The sequence below is a fragment of the Primulina eburnea genome, chromosome 3, assembly GCF_022965805.1.
Source record: "Primulina eburnea isolate SZY01 chromosome 3, ASM2296580v1, whole genome shotgun sequence".
NCBI lineage: Eukaryota > Viridiplantae > Streptophyta > Magnoliopsida > Lamiales > Gesneriaceae > Primulina > Primulina eburnea.
Genome location: NC_133103.1, coordinates 34,768,476 through 34,788,059, shown reverse-complemented (window position 1 = coordinate 34,788,059; position 19,584 = coordinate 34,768,476). Strand labels below are relative to the sequence as shown.

General features: G+C 34.8%; 1 protein-coding gene across 1 annotated transcript; it reads left to right on the top strand.

Moving 5' to 3' along the window:
• The first annotated feature begins 7,232 nt into the window (after positions 1-7,232).
• LOC140827530 (uncharacterized) lies at positions 7,233-18,680 on the top strand. The gene is made up of 12 exons (XM_073190219.1): positions 7,233-7,348; positions 7,929-8,094; positions 8,318-8,400; positions 8,569-8,644; positions 8,726-8,793; positions 14,439-14,523; positions 15,960-16,081; positions 16,256-16,339; positions 16,792-16,938; positions 17,450-17,558; positions 17,662-17,781; positions 18,286-18,680. The coding sequence occupies exons 2-12, from the start codon at positions 8,004-8,006 to the stop codon at positions 18,357-18,359; spliced, it is 1,059 nt and encodes a 352-aa protein (XP_073046320.1). The 5' UTR covers positions 7,233-7,348; positions 7,929-8,003; the 3' UTR covers positions 18,360-18,680.
• The last annotated feature ends 904 nt before the right edge of the window (positions 18,681-19,584 follow it).

Here is a 19,584-nt window from a genome sequence, read left to right as displayed (position 1 = left end):
TTGCCTTAAAATTAAAGAAGGAAAATAGCATGAATTTGTCTGATGCAAGCCTATGCCAATTAAAATAATTCAAAGGGATATGCAGATAATAATCAAGAAACATTTGGACCTTGGATTGATCAAAGCAAGAATTTCACCATACAACAGCCTAGGATTTCTGGTAAGAAATCATGATGAAATAAAAGGGAACGAACATAGACTAGTAATTAGTTACCAAGAAATTAATATGATTCTGGAGTTTGATGGGTATTTATATCTAGTAGAGAAGATCTGATTAGTTGCATATGCAATGCGAAGATATTCTCGAAATTTGACTGTAAGTCTGGATTTTATCAAATTCGGATGCAGGAAGAAAGCAAAAAATTCACAGTTTTCTCCACACTACAAGGAAACTATATCTGTGAAGTATTACCAGTGAGATTGGCTAATTCACCCTATATATTTCAAAGGAATATGGATAATCTATTTAAAGATTATTTCAAGTTTATGTTTGTCTATATTGACGATGTTTAATAGCATCTAAAAATATATAGGAACATATCAAGCGTTTAGAGATTTTCTCTAAAGTTTGTAAAAAAAGACTAATTTTATCTGAAAAGAAAACAATCATTGCCACAAGAAAGATTGAATCCATCGGAATAGAAATCGATGAGTCTGGAATAATTTTGGAGGATCATATAGTATAAAAGGTGAAAAATTTTCCAAACCAACTGAAAGAAGAGAAACAACTTAAAAGTTTCTTAGGAGTTGTTAATTTTGTGGGCCTGTTTATTAAAAACCTAGCAAAACATAGAAAAGTGTTCAGTCCATTACTGAAAAAAGATGCAAAATTTATATGGACGGAAGAACACACACATGGACTTAGTCAATCCAATGAGATTCGTAAAAATCTTCCGAAAATGACCATTCCTCAGGATGAGGATGATCTGGTATTATATACAGATGACAATGATAATTGGTGGGCGACAGTTTTAACCAAGCTCACACCAGAAGAAGAACAACCATGTAGATATTGCAGTGGACTTTTCTCAGATCTAGAAGCCATAAGATGACATATAAACGAAAAGGCATTTTATGCAGTAAAAAAAGGCTTTTGAAAAATGGCCATTATTTTTATTTACAAAGAAATTTATTTTAAAATTTGATAATACACAGATGAAAGCTTTATTGAGAAATATGATAGAATCCAAACCCGAAAAGGCTAGATTATTAAGATGACAAGTCTTATGTCAAAATTATATTTTTGATATTGTGATTATTAAATCTCATGAAAATATTCTTGCAGATTATTTAACAAGAGATGGACAGTGGTGATATCGACGCCATCATAAAAATGCAGAGACATTTGAGGGAACACCTAGAAATGCTTCAGAATGAGTTCAACAAGCTAGCTCTGAACGTAGAAGTTGCGGGAAGGCTTCAACAAGCTGATAAGAGAATTTTCTCTGATCGAATCACATGATGTTTACATACCTATACTCAGTTATAGTCGGTAATACAAAGGACTATCCACCAAGGTATTGAAAAGCAACTGATTTTCCAAATTGAGAGTTTTCGAGTACATGAATCTATACCTGGAGCAGGGGATTCAAATACCCCTAGCACAAGTGTTAAGTCGGGTTCATTTCCAGATAAATCGGCTGAAACAAAAATTGAGACTCCAAATCTTTATTTCGAGTCTTCAAGTCAATCCTTCACCTCGGGTATTGAAGAGGGAAAGATCAACTTTAGACCTAATACTGACAAGGATAAATCTAATGTTAGTAATAATGAAGCTATAAATTTTCCATTACAAGTGTACCAACAAAACCAAGAGAAGTTAAAAACAAGAGTGGGAATTAACCCAGCTACAATCATGATTGATGTTTCAGGTAAATATCCTAGGGTATAGATGAAACCAAATTCATATCTAAAGGAGGTCAAATAATAGTATGAATTTGGGGCTCTTGCCTCAGTTTATACCACATCACCCAGCTTCCCAAAAATTTCAGGATTACCTAAATGGATCCAGGAAGTTGTTAATGAAACTTTGGCAAATAACGAATATTTGTCCAGAGGAGATATTCTAGAGTTATACTTCTTCAGTACAGCCCCAGAACCAGTAGAAAAAGGCTCACACGAAGCTTTTCATTTTATCAAGTTAAGGAGGCCAGATACAAATGTTCAGAAATTTATCAAGGATCCTCCGTCAGAAAAAACACCCCTTGTTGCTTCAATAACTGAAGATGACAAATCTACCGGAAGAGCATGGGGTCTATGGGTCTGTCTAATTGAGATGGACAAAGTCAAGTTTCCGTTTAAATTTTATCATAATTTGGTAAACGAATCATTCCTGTTAAATACCATGACATGAAAAACAACAAGTTTTGCAGATGATTTATTTGAAAAGAAATGAAATCTTTTGTGGAATAACAAGCTGTCGGGAAGTAAAGAAACTCGTCGGAAATTCTATAATATCGCTCATGAAGATGGTCAGAGAATATCTGCCCAGAGTGCCCAAATCAAAAGGAGCCATAATTTGGCAAGGAATTCAGACCTAGATCAGACAGGAAGCATCTTGCAAAGACATGACCAAGTGGTGAAGGACCACAATCACATTTTCCTCGGAGATACCAAAAGTTTAAGATTCCCCGACGAAAATAAGTGGGCATATGATTACCATCAATTTTCCTTGAGGATAACAAAAGTCAAAACTTCCCCGACAAGAGTTAGTGGGCATGTGATGAACCCACTAAATGACCAAGAAAACTTGGACCCAAATACAACTATAAATAAAGAGTAAATGAGAACAAGGAAATCACACAAGATTTAAAACGAAATTTGGAGCCAATGAAAAATGTATGCTACATATCTTAAGATTTCCAAAAGATGGATTAAAGTAGTAAGAAAGCAGCTATTGATTTTCAAAGATCTCTACAAACTGTTAAAAGAAGCAGGAAACGAGGTCTCAGCTGATATGATATAAACACATATCTACTGGTTATGTCAGGAGATAAAAGCGGAAGAACAAGCTATTTCTAGACTAATAATCTAGAAACAGACAACTCAAGAAAAGTGGAGGGACCATTTAACCACCCACTCAACCCACTCAAGAGATAATGCCAAACACAACTGGAAGACATTAAAGAATAGCTAAAGCATGTTTTAAAGTCCAGAATTCATATCCGCAAATGACTTCTATAAATACCAAGACAGATGGAAGAAAAATGCATAATTCTACCTCTTCATTTTCTTTCAAAACATTGTAATATTTTCTTTTGCTAGTTTATGTGTGTTACTATGTAATAATAATTTGTTATGTTTGAATAAGAAGACCAAGGTTTTTGCCCCTCTAATGTATTAATTTCAAATTGAACTACTTTACTATACATCCTCAGGTAGGAAACGAAACAGGGTTGTGCTATGTGCTGTTGAAGGAATCTGCGTCAGAAACCATCGGTTGCGATTGTGTGGTTGGACTGTGAGGAGCAGTCTGTAAAATTCGGTGGATATAACTCGACATCACTCTAGTCAAAAAGATAAACTGTTCAATTTATTATATGGAAGCATTATGAGCCATAAACAAATCGATCATTTAAATAAGATATATATGCTGGAAACCTTGCGTAACTGTATGTCTTTAGGCTACACGTATTTAAGAACAAATTCGATAGGTAAAACAATATCACATACCATAAAACAAAGAAAAAGAGCATTATTGAGAATTTTAGAAAAATGAGGAGTAAAAACTAAGTGGGGTGTATTCAATCCAGAGTTTTGATGACTTTTAATGACTTTTTCAAATGATAGACTTTTATGGATTTGATAGATTTTTATTGACTTTTACAGAATCTCACAGATTTATAAACAGATTTATGTGGATTAATGTAGACTTTTTTGCTAGATTTTTATTGACTTTTACAGAATCTCACAGATTTATAAACAAATTTATGTGGATTCATGTAGATTTTTTTGCAAGATTTTTATAGGCTTTTGTGAATTTTTTTTATAGGATTTTATAAATTTTGTACTTAATTATAACATATTATTTTTTAATAATTTATTTGAACTAAAAATTATTTGACATATATAACATATTCAGTTTGAAATAATTTTTCAATATTTATATTAATAAATAAAATTACTTATTTAAAGTAAAATAATTTAATATTTACATGTGTATATGTGTTATAATGCTCGGAAATTTAATCCTAATAATCTGTAATTATTGAATTATAATTTGATATGATTATGAGAGGATTAATCGGGACACGAAATAAGAATACGTATGAAAATGTATGTACGAGAGCCGAAGGTCTCGCGCATATGCGCGAAGAGTAGGCGCGCATATGCGCGAGTAAGGCAGTAGCCCATGATGCAAGACAGTAGCATCGACGTACATGCGCGAGCAATCCAGAAAGGTTGGCGCACATGCGCGACTTGGATTCGCGCACATGCGCGACACAACCCGAGAGTTGTGAAGAATTACTCGCGCATATGCGCGAGGTGATGTGCCAGACACGCGCTGAGACTTAGGGTCTCGCGCATATGCGCCGCAATGGGTCGCGCATATGCGCGAGACGTGCCAACAAAAGATGCGAGCCACGTTGCTGGATGCATGCGGGTGTATATATATATATATATATATATATATATATATATATATATATATATATGTATAAACGTATAATCCTTCAGAATATTAAAAAAGTTGGATAAACTTTGTTAAAAATCCTTACGTCTTTATATTTCAATCCGCCCGTCTGAATTGTAATCCGACTTCAGTACTGTAATTCTATCGACGTAGGCTACAACTGGACGTAAGTTTTGTTACGTTTTGACATGCTTTGAAATTATGCTATTGTCAGAATTGAATAGGATTCATATATGATATTCTTGACATGTTAGACATCGTAAAATCGAAGTTAGATTGAGAAACGGACTGATTATGGAATTGTTATGAATTTTTAGGGTATATTGATTTATACCAGATAGATTTGAATTGTGATTGGATTACGGATTGTATTGGATATGGGTTATGAATTGTAACTGTGATATGAGGATAATTTATTGACAAGGATATTGAAATTGTACCGTTATGCCGTTGATTTTGAATTAAATCAAGATTGATCAGATTGTTATTGATTTGGAAGGTATAGTGACATGAGATTATTGATATTGTCATTGCCAGACAGACTGTGAATTCGGGACTTCGACTGAGCCAGAAACCGACGAAAGAAAGGTATAAGTCAATGTGGTATTGGGAGATCGACTTGAGTCGGTTTAGACTTGAGTTTTCCTAAATCACATACTTTACTTTATTGCATTGATATTGCATTGATTTGGTTGATATACTTGTTCTCTTAATTTATAGATAGCAGGTATTAGACGAGTAGTCTTATGACAGAAGTGCCTGATAGTGGTGAGATCACCACGGGCACATTGCACGATGTCATGAGATATTGTATTGGCGGTAGTGCCATAGTCTGTCACTGGATAATTGGCTATCGATGTGGATAGAATTATAGCTCCTTCTATTACTGGTGATCGGTACTGTATCGATGTGGATAGAATTATAACTTCTTCTATTACTGTTGATCGATGTTATATCGATGTGGATAGAATCGGAGTTTATTTTATTACTGGTGATTGATACTATACCGATGTGGATAGAAACAGAGCTTCTTCTATTACTGGTGATCGATGTCATATCGACGTGGATAGAACTGGAGTCTTTTCTATTACTGTTGGTCGATACGGAATGCCAATGTCTGGAAACCGGGATCCCTAGGCTAGGATTGAGTCTAGTCTAAATCGTGGAGTCACGAACATTGTCGACAGTTTGATATTGATTATGTCTCAGATGTTGATACATATATTTCTTACCTGATTACATGCTTTATATTTGTTTATATGATTGCATGTTTCGTTGATTTATACTGGGATTATATTCTCACCGGAATTATCCGGCTGTTGTCTTGTCTGTATGTGTACATGACAACAGGTGGGACAGGTTCAGGGTTGAGGAGATGAAGAAAGATCGTGATTAGAGTGGAGATTCCGGACTTTGATTATGATGTATAATAGGGTTGGCACACTTGACATTAGTTGTTAAACCTTAGTTTAGTTGAATGCATGCAGTACAGGACTTGTATTGTAATTAATATACTGAGTTGTATATTAGTTGATTTCACTATGTTCCGCATTTAAAAAAAAATTTAAAGTAGACCCTGTTTTATAATTGATTAATTAGTCCCAATGATGATTTTGAACTTGATTAGCGTCCGGGTCCCCACATATGTGGGTTTGTACGCATGTTTGTAAATTTTTAAAAATACATCAATTGATTAATATGTAAACTTGTTTTTTAATTGATAATATACATGTGAAAAAGATATTATTTATCATTGTGTGGATACAATTTTGTATAAAAACATCATAACTTACATATTAATTAAAAATGCTAAAAATAATTTAAAAAATCATGGTTGTTGCGAGGCTATTCAATTATTAAGAATTAAACGGCATTTTTTTGGGTCATCTTTTATTATTATTGAATATTACATTAATTTGTATAAATCAATTCTAGAATTCAAAATTTTCTATGATATTAAAATTAAAAATTATTTAATGAAAAATCAGCCGAAAAATGAAAAATTTGAAAGGAAATGTGAAAATATATATAGAGATAGACACATTTTGAAAATTTGAGAGAGCGATAGAGATAAATGAGAGGAGAGAAGATAAGAAAAAATGTGAGGTGAAACGACAGATGGAGAAATAAATAAATTATGTACGAGTTAGAAGTTTTAAAAATCCATCCAAATCTTTGGGTTGAACCTAATACAAATTTTGACAATTTATAGTTGTACTTTAGGCTTTAATATTTGTATATTAATAAATTTCACGAAGTTATTAAAAGTCTATTGAAAATTTGAATACCTCTAGAATTTTATAGAGTTTTACAAAGTCAATGTTGAATACCTCTAGACTTTTATAGAGTTTTAAAAAGTCAATGTTGAATACCACTTGACTTTTTAAAAATCTATGAAAGTTTATTTTGAATACCACTAGACTTCTATAGAGTATGCAAAAATCTTAATTGAATACATCTAGACTTTTAAAATCTAAAAAAATAATTAAAAGTCAATAATTCTCCTACATTGAATACACCCCCTAAGTTTTGAAGGGAAGGAGAGTAAGAGAAAGTTAAAAAAAAAATTAGGTGTTTTTTTACAAAGTTGCCCTTGTATTAATACGACTGGGCTCTCCGACTTATAAATTTGGGCTAATCCAATTTATTTGGGTCATCTTGAAACTCAAATCGCCGGCGAACATTTCATTTCGTCGATTCTCTCTCCTACTGAAGGTGATTTCTCTCTCTACGAATGCAGATTTTCTCTATTGTTATACATTAGTACGTGGATTTCCATTTAAAGGGCTGAATATAAATAGAAAATGATAAAAGAGTGATTTAGTTTCGAACTCTGAATTGTTTGTTCTGGATTTCTATCTTCGCAGTTAGATGGTTATTCGTAATTTTTTGATATTTTTGGGAATCAGGTTAAATATAGATAGAAGACGATGAAAGATTAATTCGATTTCTAATCTGAAAAATTGTTTGTTAGCCCTGTACGTTATTTTTCTTCTTATTATTATTTTGGCGATAAGCTAGTGATTTCATTAACATTGTATTTTGTTTGGGTATGCGGAGCGTTAAATAGCGATACAAAATCATGCAAGTTATTTTATCGTATTCAGAATGTTTTGTTGACTTTTGCTACTTTTTCCCATGCATTGAGGCTTGAGCAGGGTATTTCATTTTGTTAGATGATTGGGGTGGGGGAGGACAAAGTTAAGCAAAGCTAAACAATGATGATAACACAATTTACTCAATTTCAAAGTTGGATTGTTTTTTGACTGAATTTCTCTATTTTTTTTCTGTACAGTGAGCAGTGATTTCATGATTCTTTTGTTGGGGGGATTTTAGCTCAAGTGGGGATAGGTTAAAAAACAACAAAAGGATGGGTAATTTTAAACAAGTACTGAAAAGTCTTGATGCATTTCCTCGCGCCGAAGAACATTTGCTGCAGAAGACGAAATCTGGTGCCCTCGGTATTTTTTCTGGTTCTTTATTTTTCCCAAATGAAATTTCACTGCTATTTTATTGTTGTTCATAGCTGTGGAAGAGAAAGCCGTTTAAGGGTTATAATTTAATCCCTGAAGGAAAATATGCCATTAGAATGGATGCTTTATGGGATTCAAACAAACGCAGTTTTGTATATTTTATGAATTTCGTGACAAGGAATAGTTAACAAACCTTTTTTTTACATGTTAGTTTCCATTGTTGGACTTGTCATTATGGCTACATTGTTCTTGCATGAGTTGACGTTTTATCTTTCAACGGATATAGTACATGAGGTTAGTTTTCTTGTTCTGAAGTTCCACATATTTAATTATGTACTTCAATATTTAGGTATTATCACTTAAGAGTTTATTTTGATCAATACCTTACATATTTCTTGCATGTAAATCTGCAATACATTCAATTTTTGTTGGGTTCTTAATATGAATATTATGCTTTGGCAGATGGCTGTTGACTTAAAACGTGGAGAAACACTTCCGATCCACGTTAATATGACATTCCCATCTTTGCCTTGTGATGGTTAGCCTTCTTAAACATTGTTTTGGATCATAATTTTGATTCATACTAGCCATTTGTTATTCAACTCTACGATTCTTGTAGTTCTAAGTGTTGATGCCATTGACATGTCTGGGAAGCATGAAGTCGATCTTGACACAAATATATGGAAGGTAGTGTGGTTTTTAATAATCCTATATTTATTATTCAATATCACCCCTCAAGTTGGGTCATATAAATTGATAATGCCAAGCTTGGAACTCAAATCTTCATAAATGAGCATGTGAAGTGCTTTTGTAAGTATGTCTGCAACTCGCAATTGAGTAGAAGTGTGACAGAGGTCTACAATTCCTTTTTCAATATTCGCACTTATAAAATGTCGATCAATCTCAACATGTTTGGTCCTATCATGATGGACTGGCTTTTTTGAAATATTAATAGCAGCTTGATTATCACATAAAACTTCTATAATATGACCATCTTCCACCTTTAATTCACCAAGAAGTCTCCTAAGCCATATTTCTTTAAAAATTCCGTTAAAAATAATGCTCGAAACTCTGCTTCAGCACTGCTACGAGCAACTACAACTTGCTTCTTGTTCTGCCAAGTCACCAAGTTCCCTCGTACAAATGTGCAATATCCTGACGTGGAAAGTCTGTCTGTAGAAGATCTGTCTGTAGGAGATCCGGCCAAATCAGCATCACCGTACACTTTGATTTTGGATAGAGGATTTCCTAAAGAGTAGTCATTTCCCATGAGTCCTTTTTAGATATGTCAACACCCGATAAGCGGCATCCATGTGTTCTTCAGTCGGAGTGTTCATGAATTGACCGATGACACTAACTACAAATCAAATATCCGGTTTTGTATGTGCTAGGTATTTAAGTTTGCCTGCTAGTCTTTGATATCTCCCCATATCAACAGGAAAACAACTCTTCGTCATGCCTATCTCGATGTTTGGATCCATCGGTGTATTTACAGTCTTGTACCCTAACGTGCGAGGCTCTTTCAATAGGTCAAGAACATGCTTTTGTTTTGTCATAGGTTTGCTGGGCCTATTGGAGACGAGAGTCCGTGCTGATAACTCCACGAACAGGCTTGTTCCCGGTTGGCTTCTTTCTCATTTTCCAATAACAAAATCCGACTTTGACGTGTTGTTACTTTACGGGCTTTCTTTCTTCAATCAACACATTCTGAAAACTCAAGTTTGAAATTGAGTTACCCAGAGATGATCTTGCCACTTCCATTCCCAAATTTCAAATTCTTTTGAGAGATTGAGTTTCACATGTGCCATTCCTTCTGTATGATTTTCTGTAAGTACAATGTCATCCACATACACTATAATGGTTGCATCTTACCTTCTTCAGTGTGTTTTACAAATAACGTGTGATCAAATTGACATTAATTGAAGTCATCTTTCTTTAACACATTGGTAAATCGATAAAACTAGGTTCTAGGTATTGATTGAACCCGTAAAGTGAATTTTTTAATCTGCACACCTTATTATTCTTACATGTTGATTCAAAGCCTGGAGGAAATTTCATGTACATTTCTTCTACAAGATCATCGTTGAGAAATGCATTCTTAACATCAAGGTGAACTCGAACATTGTTGAATCTAGCAACATGACCGAAAGTTTCTTGGTAGTCAATACCACGAGATTGCATATACCTTTTAGCCACAAGTCTTACCTTGAACCGTTCTATACTTCCATCGGACTTATGTTTGATTGTGAAGATCCATTTGAATCAAACAAGTTCTTTTCCAGTGGGTAGATCAGAGATGTGCTATGTATTGTTCTTTTCAGTTCCTTTATTTCATCATAAACAGCAGCCTTCTAGTTTGGGTCACTTAGAGCCTCATCAATGTTACTTGGAACCTGAATTTGGTTTATTGTGGAAAGAAAAACACGATATAGAGGATAAAAACGTTCAAGTGAGACAAAATCACCTATATAATGCATTGTACATGTCCGGACTTCCTTTCTCAAGGCAATTGCTATATCATCAGGTGCAATGTACTCAATCACAAGGGTATCAGGATCAGACATACCTTGTGTGGTTTTTTCTGAATTTGGCAGCAGAGAGTTGTCATGAACAAGTTGATTTTGTACAGGTTCGTGTACATTCTTTTGATGAGGTTTCCTTCGGGAATAGACACGAGGTAGTGGACTGAATATCGTTTGCTCACTGATTGTGGGACAAGTTGGCTCAGGGATTGGTTCAACGTATGTTGTGGTGGGTTCCCAATGTTGTGGTTCTTCATTGGAAGACTCCCACTGAACCGATTTATTGGGGTAGAATGATGCGGGCTCAAAAAATGTAACATTCACTGAAGAGTAAATTTTTTTGTGATGGGAGAATAACACTTGTACCTTTTCTGGTCTGGAGAATAACCAAAAAAAATGCATTCTACAGTGCGTGGTTCAAGTCTGCTGCGATTATGGGAATGGATGTGAACAAAACATGAACAACCAAAAACCTTTAGGGGAATTTCGCGAAGTTGGGGAAATTTTAATGAAGGTTTGGATGGAGGTTTGAAAATTTAGGACTCGAGAGGGCTTCCTATTGATGAGGTAAATGACTGTGAGAATGACATCACCCGATAGGACTTTGGAACATCATGGTGAAGTAGGGATCAAGCAACATGAAGTAGATGGCGATTTTTCCTCGCAGAGATTCCGTTTTGTTGGGGTGTATCAACGCAAAAGCTTTGGTGAATAATCCTATGTTTTTTTAGGTAACCTCCCAAAACAGAATTGAAGTAATCCCTTGCCCGATCAGTCCATAAAATTTGAATCAGGGTAGAAAATTGTGTTTGAACCATGTTGTGGAAATGTTTGAAAATATGCGAAGTCTCAGATTTATCTTTTGTCAAGAACACCCACGAAAGACGTGTATCATCATCGGTAAAATAAACCAGCGAGTGTCACTCATGTTGCTTACATTCGAGGGTCGCCAGATCTAACTGTGTATGAGAGAGAAAGTTTGGGTGGTTTGTAACGATCAGGGTGACAAAGTTGCACGTGTATGTTTAGATAATTTACAAATATCCACAGTTATTTGGGGTGCAAGACGCACTAAAGTGTTAGGGTGCCTTGGGGCCTGAGGGGCAAGGCATGAGGTGAAGCGCACACTTTATCGAAGTAGGGTGCATTTGGCACAAGTTTTAAATTTCAACATATATAAAGTGATTATATTATTTAAATCAAATATTTTTTACAAAGATCATACAATATAAATAAAAATCTATTAATAGATAATGTAGCATAAATCATAACTAAAAACAAACTTCAATCATCGAAAATTCATTAGTAAGTCATAAGGTCATCATAGTGTGTTAAGAAAAAAACTTCAAAAATATGAATCATCTTCATCCTCCTCGACCGTATTATCATCGTCATCTTCAGAAGCTGAAGCTCCAGAGATTGGAACGTTCGGCAGCAGACGCAGAGACAAAGATGAGCAGCCTCAGAAAGAATTTGAGGCAAAGGCGCGAACGCGGAAAGAATTTGAGCGAGGCCGCAAGGGAGATGAAACGAATGCATGCATATTGCAGGGCATTTTTAAACAATAAATAGGAACGAGCTTTCTTCTTGGGATTTAAAATGTGGGCTTGAATTATTTTATATTTATATGTATCATGTAGGCCACAAGCGCACAGGTGTGCGCCTTTCAACAACAACACACCTGGGCAGAGACACGCCTAAGGCGCGTTCCTGCATAAAGTGGTGCGCTTGGCGATAGGTGCAGCCAGGCGCGCGCCTTTTATAACTAAATATCGGATTTAAGAGAATGAAGATTTTTATTATTGAATAAAAAAGGAAACAACTTGCCAAAGTACAAAAAAGTTGGATGCTCTAATCGATAATGCCACAATAAAATATCATGATCGCAATTGAAAGCTGAAATAGAATGAGACAAGAAAGGCTTGGAAAGACTTGGGGTTGGGTGACTCTTGGAAACATTCATCTTGCAAAGTTACAATCGATCACAAAGATCTGCGAATTTTCTTCCCGGATGTTGAACCCTGGAAAACACACGAATCGACAAAGAAACTTAGCAGTGCATTTGAGATCATTATTGAGCTTACTTACAGATAAAAGATTACAAAAAAGATTTGGCACAAATAAAACTATATGAACGTGAATATCTTCAGTCAATTGAATGACACATAACCAGCAACTCTAGATAATGACCTGTTTGCCATTCGGACTGTTGTATGCATTACATGGTCATGGGCTAAAAAAGTGAAAAGATTTCAAATTCCCAAGTCACGTGGTCAGACGCACCAAAGTCGATTATCCAAAAAGATGACAATTCATGTCTAGAAGTCGAAGCAAATGAGAAAATACCTCGTGAGCCACGTTACTAGTGCTAGTGAGTGAAGTATTAGAGGCTAGATTATTCTAACCGAACAATTTTTGGAGTAGTACGAGTTGTTCTTTGGTAAAAGGCTACTGATTTACAGAAGGATCTTTTGTTACTGCTGCATTAGCTCGTGTTTCTCGTGCTGGCTCCCAATCCACGGGCTTCCCATGAATTTTTCAACATGTTTCCCATGTATGGGTTTTCGACATTTAGGGCACCACGGACGTCGTGCTCTCATTTTCCCAATGTTGGACAAGGATTGTGATTGTCGCATTGCACCAAATCCATCAGCGGTGGAGAACAAATGATTCTGCATAGCCAGTGCAGAACCATCAACAGAAGGAGGAGGAGCCAGAGGGCCCAACACAACTTTCCATAGACTTTCCTCTCGACGTACTTCTGAAAACACAACCGGAAGACTATAGAGGTTTTGCGCCTAAGATCCGTCTGCGCACTTCATCCAGTGTAGAGTTGAGGCCCAGTGAAAAGTGGAAGATGCATTTCTTTTCCACAATCGAACGATACAGACCACTATCATCTGGACACTTCCACTCATGAATCGCAGAGGTCAATCTGTTGCCATAGTCGAGTGAGGGATTTAAAATCATCGTAACAGTGGAGTCACCTTGACGAAGGTCTTGAAGGCTGCTTTCAATGGCAAATAATTCCGATGCATAATCCTTGGACGAATAAGTATCATAGGCTGCATCCCATGTGTCTTTGGCAGTGGTATAAGGAAGAAATTTTCACTTATTTTAGTCGTCACGGAGTTGATCAACCAAGACATGACCATATAATTTTCGGAATTCCAAGCCCTAAACTTGGAATTGCTTTTTGCTGGACAAGTCGAAGTACTGGAAATGAATTAATCTTTTCCTTCTCCACATTTGAACATCATCACAGTCTGGGAGTTGTGACCATTGTAGGTAGTTTGGGCCATTTAATTTTTGACAAATGATCGGGATGGATGAAGTACCGGCGGCCGCTGGAGTAATGGGCACTACCGGAGTTGTGGAGCTGGAAGTTGAAGATTGGGATGAGGATGCCATGTTGTACTTGGTCATGGGTATTTTATTTTCTGTAGCTCTCTGATATCATGTGGTTTTTATTAACCGAGTATGAGAGAAAAACCCATCTTTTTCATTGAATGAATAAACAAAGTTCTGTACAGAATATTTAAAGAAGAAACAATCAGATGCTATCCAAATCTAGAAGAATTCAAAATATCCTGATCTAGAAGAATTTAAAATATAAAGAAAGAAGGTTACTATCTAATCTACTAGATAATAATCCAATATTTATTATTCAAAAGTTAGTTTACTCTATGTTAATCCTTTTGTATATTTCAAAATGTAATCTGCCTACTGCCTTTTCGAGTTTTCTTTTCTCTGTGAGAATTAAATTGTACATGTTCCATTTATTGTGATCACCTCCATTCTTTTTTGCAGCTTCGCTTGAATCGTGATGGCCAAATTATTGGCACAGAGTATCTGTCAGACCTTGTGGAGAAGGAGCATGCTTCTCATGGGCATGGTTAGTTTGTCTGGAACTTTGTTCTAGATTTTGGAGATTATTTTTATCCTTTTCTTTCAACGTGTGTCTTTTCTTACAACATGCTTTTGGAGAATTATGTTCACGTTGAATGTACTTGTGTATTTGCGCTTTAACATGAATTTGTTTTTCAGATGTTTTGAGGTTGGCATCACTATTCACACTCAGTTTACTTGTGTATTATGCTCTTGGACCATTGAATGTCTGCTAGTAGGTTTACTCAAAATTTCATGGTAGATGAGTGTGAACTAGAAAAGCAAATAGACGTTTAATGGGTTTACCCACTAGTCTTGTTAGAAATAGAGTTTTGAAAAGGTTCTTTGATATGCATTATCTGACGTAGGATGTTCTTTAATATGCAATTATTGGATTTCAAGATTGGCCTTTAGGTTTCCACAGTTGGGATGTGATGCTTTCACCATGAACTGAAATTAGTAACAAATATTAAGGCTGATACAAATAATCTTTTAGTTTCTATTTCACTACAGTGATGCTCATATTATTAATTTGATGGAGAGGAAATGATTTGATGTTTATGAGTATCAGGACTTTCCTGTTACTGCATGTTCTTAGGACTGACCCATTCATACATTTCTCTGGATTTTCTTAAACTGTTCATGTTCTCGATGAGGACTCTGTGAACTCTTTTTGTCCATTTTCTCTATGCAAAAGTTGAGTTCGTGTGTGTGTGTATAGTGTGTAGAATCTGCGTTGTTTGGGATTCCAACTCTTCAAAGTAACAACTTCCTTTCTGTTACAGTTAATATAGTTATTAAGACATGAGAAGTTATAGTATATCCCAGCTCTTGGACAACCTTTACTATTATTCTGCTCATGGAAAGATTTTATGAGTAAGTTGAGACGTTTGGTTTGGCTAGCGCATTCTAGCTATTCATGAAAATAATGTAAAGAACCTTAAACTCTATTAACGCCCTGTACTTCCATGTTATTGTCAGGATTGCCACAATTGTTCTTTTTGTGGTCACTTGGATGTAAACCCGTTAAAGAAAGTTAATGTCAAAAAAAGGGAATTTGTGTTGCCTCGTGCTGCGGCATTTAATGTCTAATATGAACTTTAGCAATCTGAAATGTAAATGCAGTGTGAAGTTGCGAACGACGTAATATTTAATTTTTTTTCTATGAATTCGTTATTGCTGCATAGAAATATTCTGTAATACGTTTCTCTTTTCCTCGTATGCATTCAATCCTTCTCCCTGAATTTGTTTACCACACCAATTTCATTGTTTTAGTTGGAACTTAGTTTGTGATAGATTGGTATTTTTTTGTGCTTATACTAATAGAAGTAGAAGTTATACTATATGAAGCTTATATATTTATTTGCAAAGTACTGTGGGCATCAAGCTAACGATTTGTGACACAATTCTTATATGTGTGTGTGTGTGTGTCTATATCATCAGATGACCACGAAGATCACCATGAAGAATCTGACCACAAAGTCAAACTCCACAGTCTTGACGAAGATGCTGATAAGTTGATTAAAAAGGTGAAGCACGCTATATCTATTGGAGAAGGTTGTCGGGTATGCTTTTCTTTTCTTTCTATCTCTGCTTCGTTTTATTTTCTTTGCAGAATCTTCCTGCACGTGCTAGTTTATTAATTTTACAGAATACAATGATTTAGGAAAAACCTTCAATTTGACATTCGCTCCTTGTTCAGTCCTTTTATTTTTCATTTAATTTATTGTTTGTTGCAGGTATATGGGGTTTTAGATGTGCAAAGGGTTGCTGGGAACTTCCATATCTCTGTGCACGGATTGAATATTTTTGTTGCACAGATGGTAAGCTCTCAGTTTATCTTTAAATTTGAGTCTGAGAAATATTTTTAACATACTTGAAAAAACAATCGTACTTATGTCCTAATATAGATGTTTCCAAAGAATATGATTAGACTCATGGAGGTAATAAGATGCTTTGGAAAACTTTGAAAATATATGAGATTTAGAAGCTTTATCTATTCCCTCCGTGCATGCCTTGTGCCTTCTCCAGATGTGACCAAGTTTATAAGACTTCATTCTTCTAGATGTGACTATGTGCATATTCTACGTATGCCTTGTACCTTCTTCAGTGTTGTTACTCATCTATTTTGCATGCAAAAGTTTGAATTTTCTAAAATTGATGTTTCGCAATTGGCTGATTAATCAGAATTTCATATATTGGCATTTATACAGTACTGTATTTTACTCGTTGTTCCAGGTAGATTTATCTATTTACTCCAGTTGATTCTCTGCAGATTTTTGAAGGTTCTTCCCATGTCAATGTGAGTCATATAATTCATGATTTGTCTTTTGGGCCCAAATATCCTGGGATACATAACCCACTTGACGACACAGTGCGAATTTTGCAAGCTGCAAGTGGAACATTCAAGTACTATATAAAGGTGAGAGTTGTGGCCCATTTTTTGTTGCATTTATAAGACTCAACATTTATTATATGATGCTGATGTGTGGTCGACAAAAGTATGACATGCTTTTGAGTGGATTAAGACATGGTTTGAATATAATATTGGCCCACCAACTGACCACAGGAATACATTGCTTCCTATGCAAGAGAAATTGTCCTCTTTCCTGTTCCTTCCAATTGTGTTCATGATCCGCAAATACTACATAAAACTGGTTATTTGTGTCTTCGATCCAAATGAGAGTCTCATTGTGATTAGAGATATCCCTAAGTTTTGGATTTCAATTTTACACTTATACCATCTGTCTTAAGCTTGAGTATGAGTTTCTTGAGCTTGATGAACCAGGGTAATCATAATAGCTTGACAAAGTCAAAGCTTGGTATATAATTATTTACATGATATCGTAGTCACTGACACTGTTGGTCTATACTATGATTAAGTTTGAATTTGAGAATTGCTTTCCGAGTATTTTGCTTTTCATATGATTTAGATTGTTCCAACTGAATACAAGTATCTCTCAAAAGACGTTTTGTCCACGAATCAATTCTCTGTCACTGAGTACTTTTCTCCTATTACTGAGGTCGATAAGATGTGGCCTGGTAAGTTTTGTTCAGTTAACTTCTTCATTTCATTCTTCTTTTCTCCTTCTAATTATCTGCTTCATTGTTTGGAGGACTAATATAATTTTTTTCTCTACTGTAGCCGTTTACTTTCTGTATGACTTGTCACCAATTACGGTGACAATTAGGGAAGAACGACGTAGTTTTTTGCATTTTGTTACACGGCTTTGTGCCGTGCTGGGTGGTACATTTGCCTTAACAGGTTCATTTCTCCTTTATATTATGGCCTTTCCAGTTGAGATTATTCACTTATTACTGAAATACCATCTGGATAGTATTTAAAAAGTGGAAAATGTTTGAATGCTAAACTGATTAACCATTTTACGAACATTCTGCTGCGCATGTTTCCATGGGATCCACTACTTGTGCGATAGAATTCAACAATAAGCCACATTTGACAGTCTTTGTTCATGTATCGGTTACACACAAGAATGTGCAATCTGACTCAAATATTGGAACATAATTTTTTTCACCCATCTTTCATCCGCTTAAATTTTGGAAAATTTACATGAATATTTAAAAGATTCAGAATACCTTTGAAATGTCAAGAATATTGACAAAAATTCATGGGGATTTCATAAAAATAATTTTGAGTTTCCTTTTGATCATATATGGAAATAAAGCCTACCAAGATGTTCTTGATATGATTGTGGGATAAATATGCAACTAGAGAACTTTCTTCATGGCATGCATCTTTGTCTGACAGGATTGCTGGATAAGTGGATGTACAGGCTCATAGAATCAATCACAAAACCAAATGCTCGAAGTAGTTTACGATGAGTAGTCTCTGAAACAGTCATTAAGTACACCGCTGGTAATGATCCTCAGGAACGAGTTCACATTAGTCGGAGATGTGAAGATTTCACCAGTTTACAGCTAAGAATGGTATATCTCCTGTTTCCCCATACTCCCCTCCCTAAGGTTTTGTGTTCAGTGTATCTTTATCACAGCAGTGAAAACAAAAACATTTATTTTACAATGTAATGAAACTAGGAGACCCCAGCTAATTGCGCACTAGATTTGAAGGTGACTATAGTACGAATTTTGATGTCCGCTTTACCATTGAAGTGCTTAATGTTCATATGGTGTCAGTTTTCTGAAGTTTGCCGTTTTCTGTCTGCTTCGGTTAGAACAGTCATATTCCTGAAGATCTTAAATTTCTGTTATCGAATTTTTGGACTAAATTATTTGGGACTTGTTTCTTCTTTACTGTTCATATTTGTTCTTTTTTTAAAAAAAAAATATAAAAAAACAGACATATTCGTGTCAAATCATTTTTAGATTCAATAATATTTTTTTCTGTTTCCTTTTTATTCACACAATGATTAATCAACCTTTTCTTCGACTCAATAGGGAAATTACAATTTCTAGAGCTCAATTTGGATCACTCATTTATTCAAAAATCTTGAGATAAGATGCGCGAGATGTCTTTATATCCAATACCACTTTATATATTGGATAATTTATTGACCGAACAGCCCTTGATATGGTGGAAATTTTGGACATATACATGAAAATTAAGGCTAAAAAATTTCACAGAATTTGACACAGTTGAATTTAAATTCAGTATGTGTCTGAGAGGTCAATAATTATCATTTGAATTACTATTTGCGGAGGAAATTTAACTTGATTTGTCCTTACAATTGATATGTTCAATTTTATCGCGATTGTGGTTTTTAGCAAATGATGGAAACTGTTTTTACCGAACTGGGTTTTCAATTTCTCGTTGAATTGGATTTAGTTGACCTTTGTTAACATATATAACTGTTTTAAAAATATATATATAATGTATTGTTAAAAATAAAAATTTATGATAAAAGGTAAAAATATCAAACTCACAAAATATATTAAACTACATATTTTATAAATTTTTATCCACTCAATTGTGTTTTTCTTAAAAAATTGAGATACTTATTTATAGAATTTCTTTGGAAATAATCCAAAAATAAATATATCCATTACATACATCATAACACACAAACTTTCAATATTTACAACTCTTATT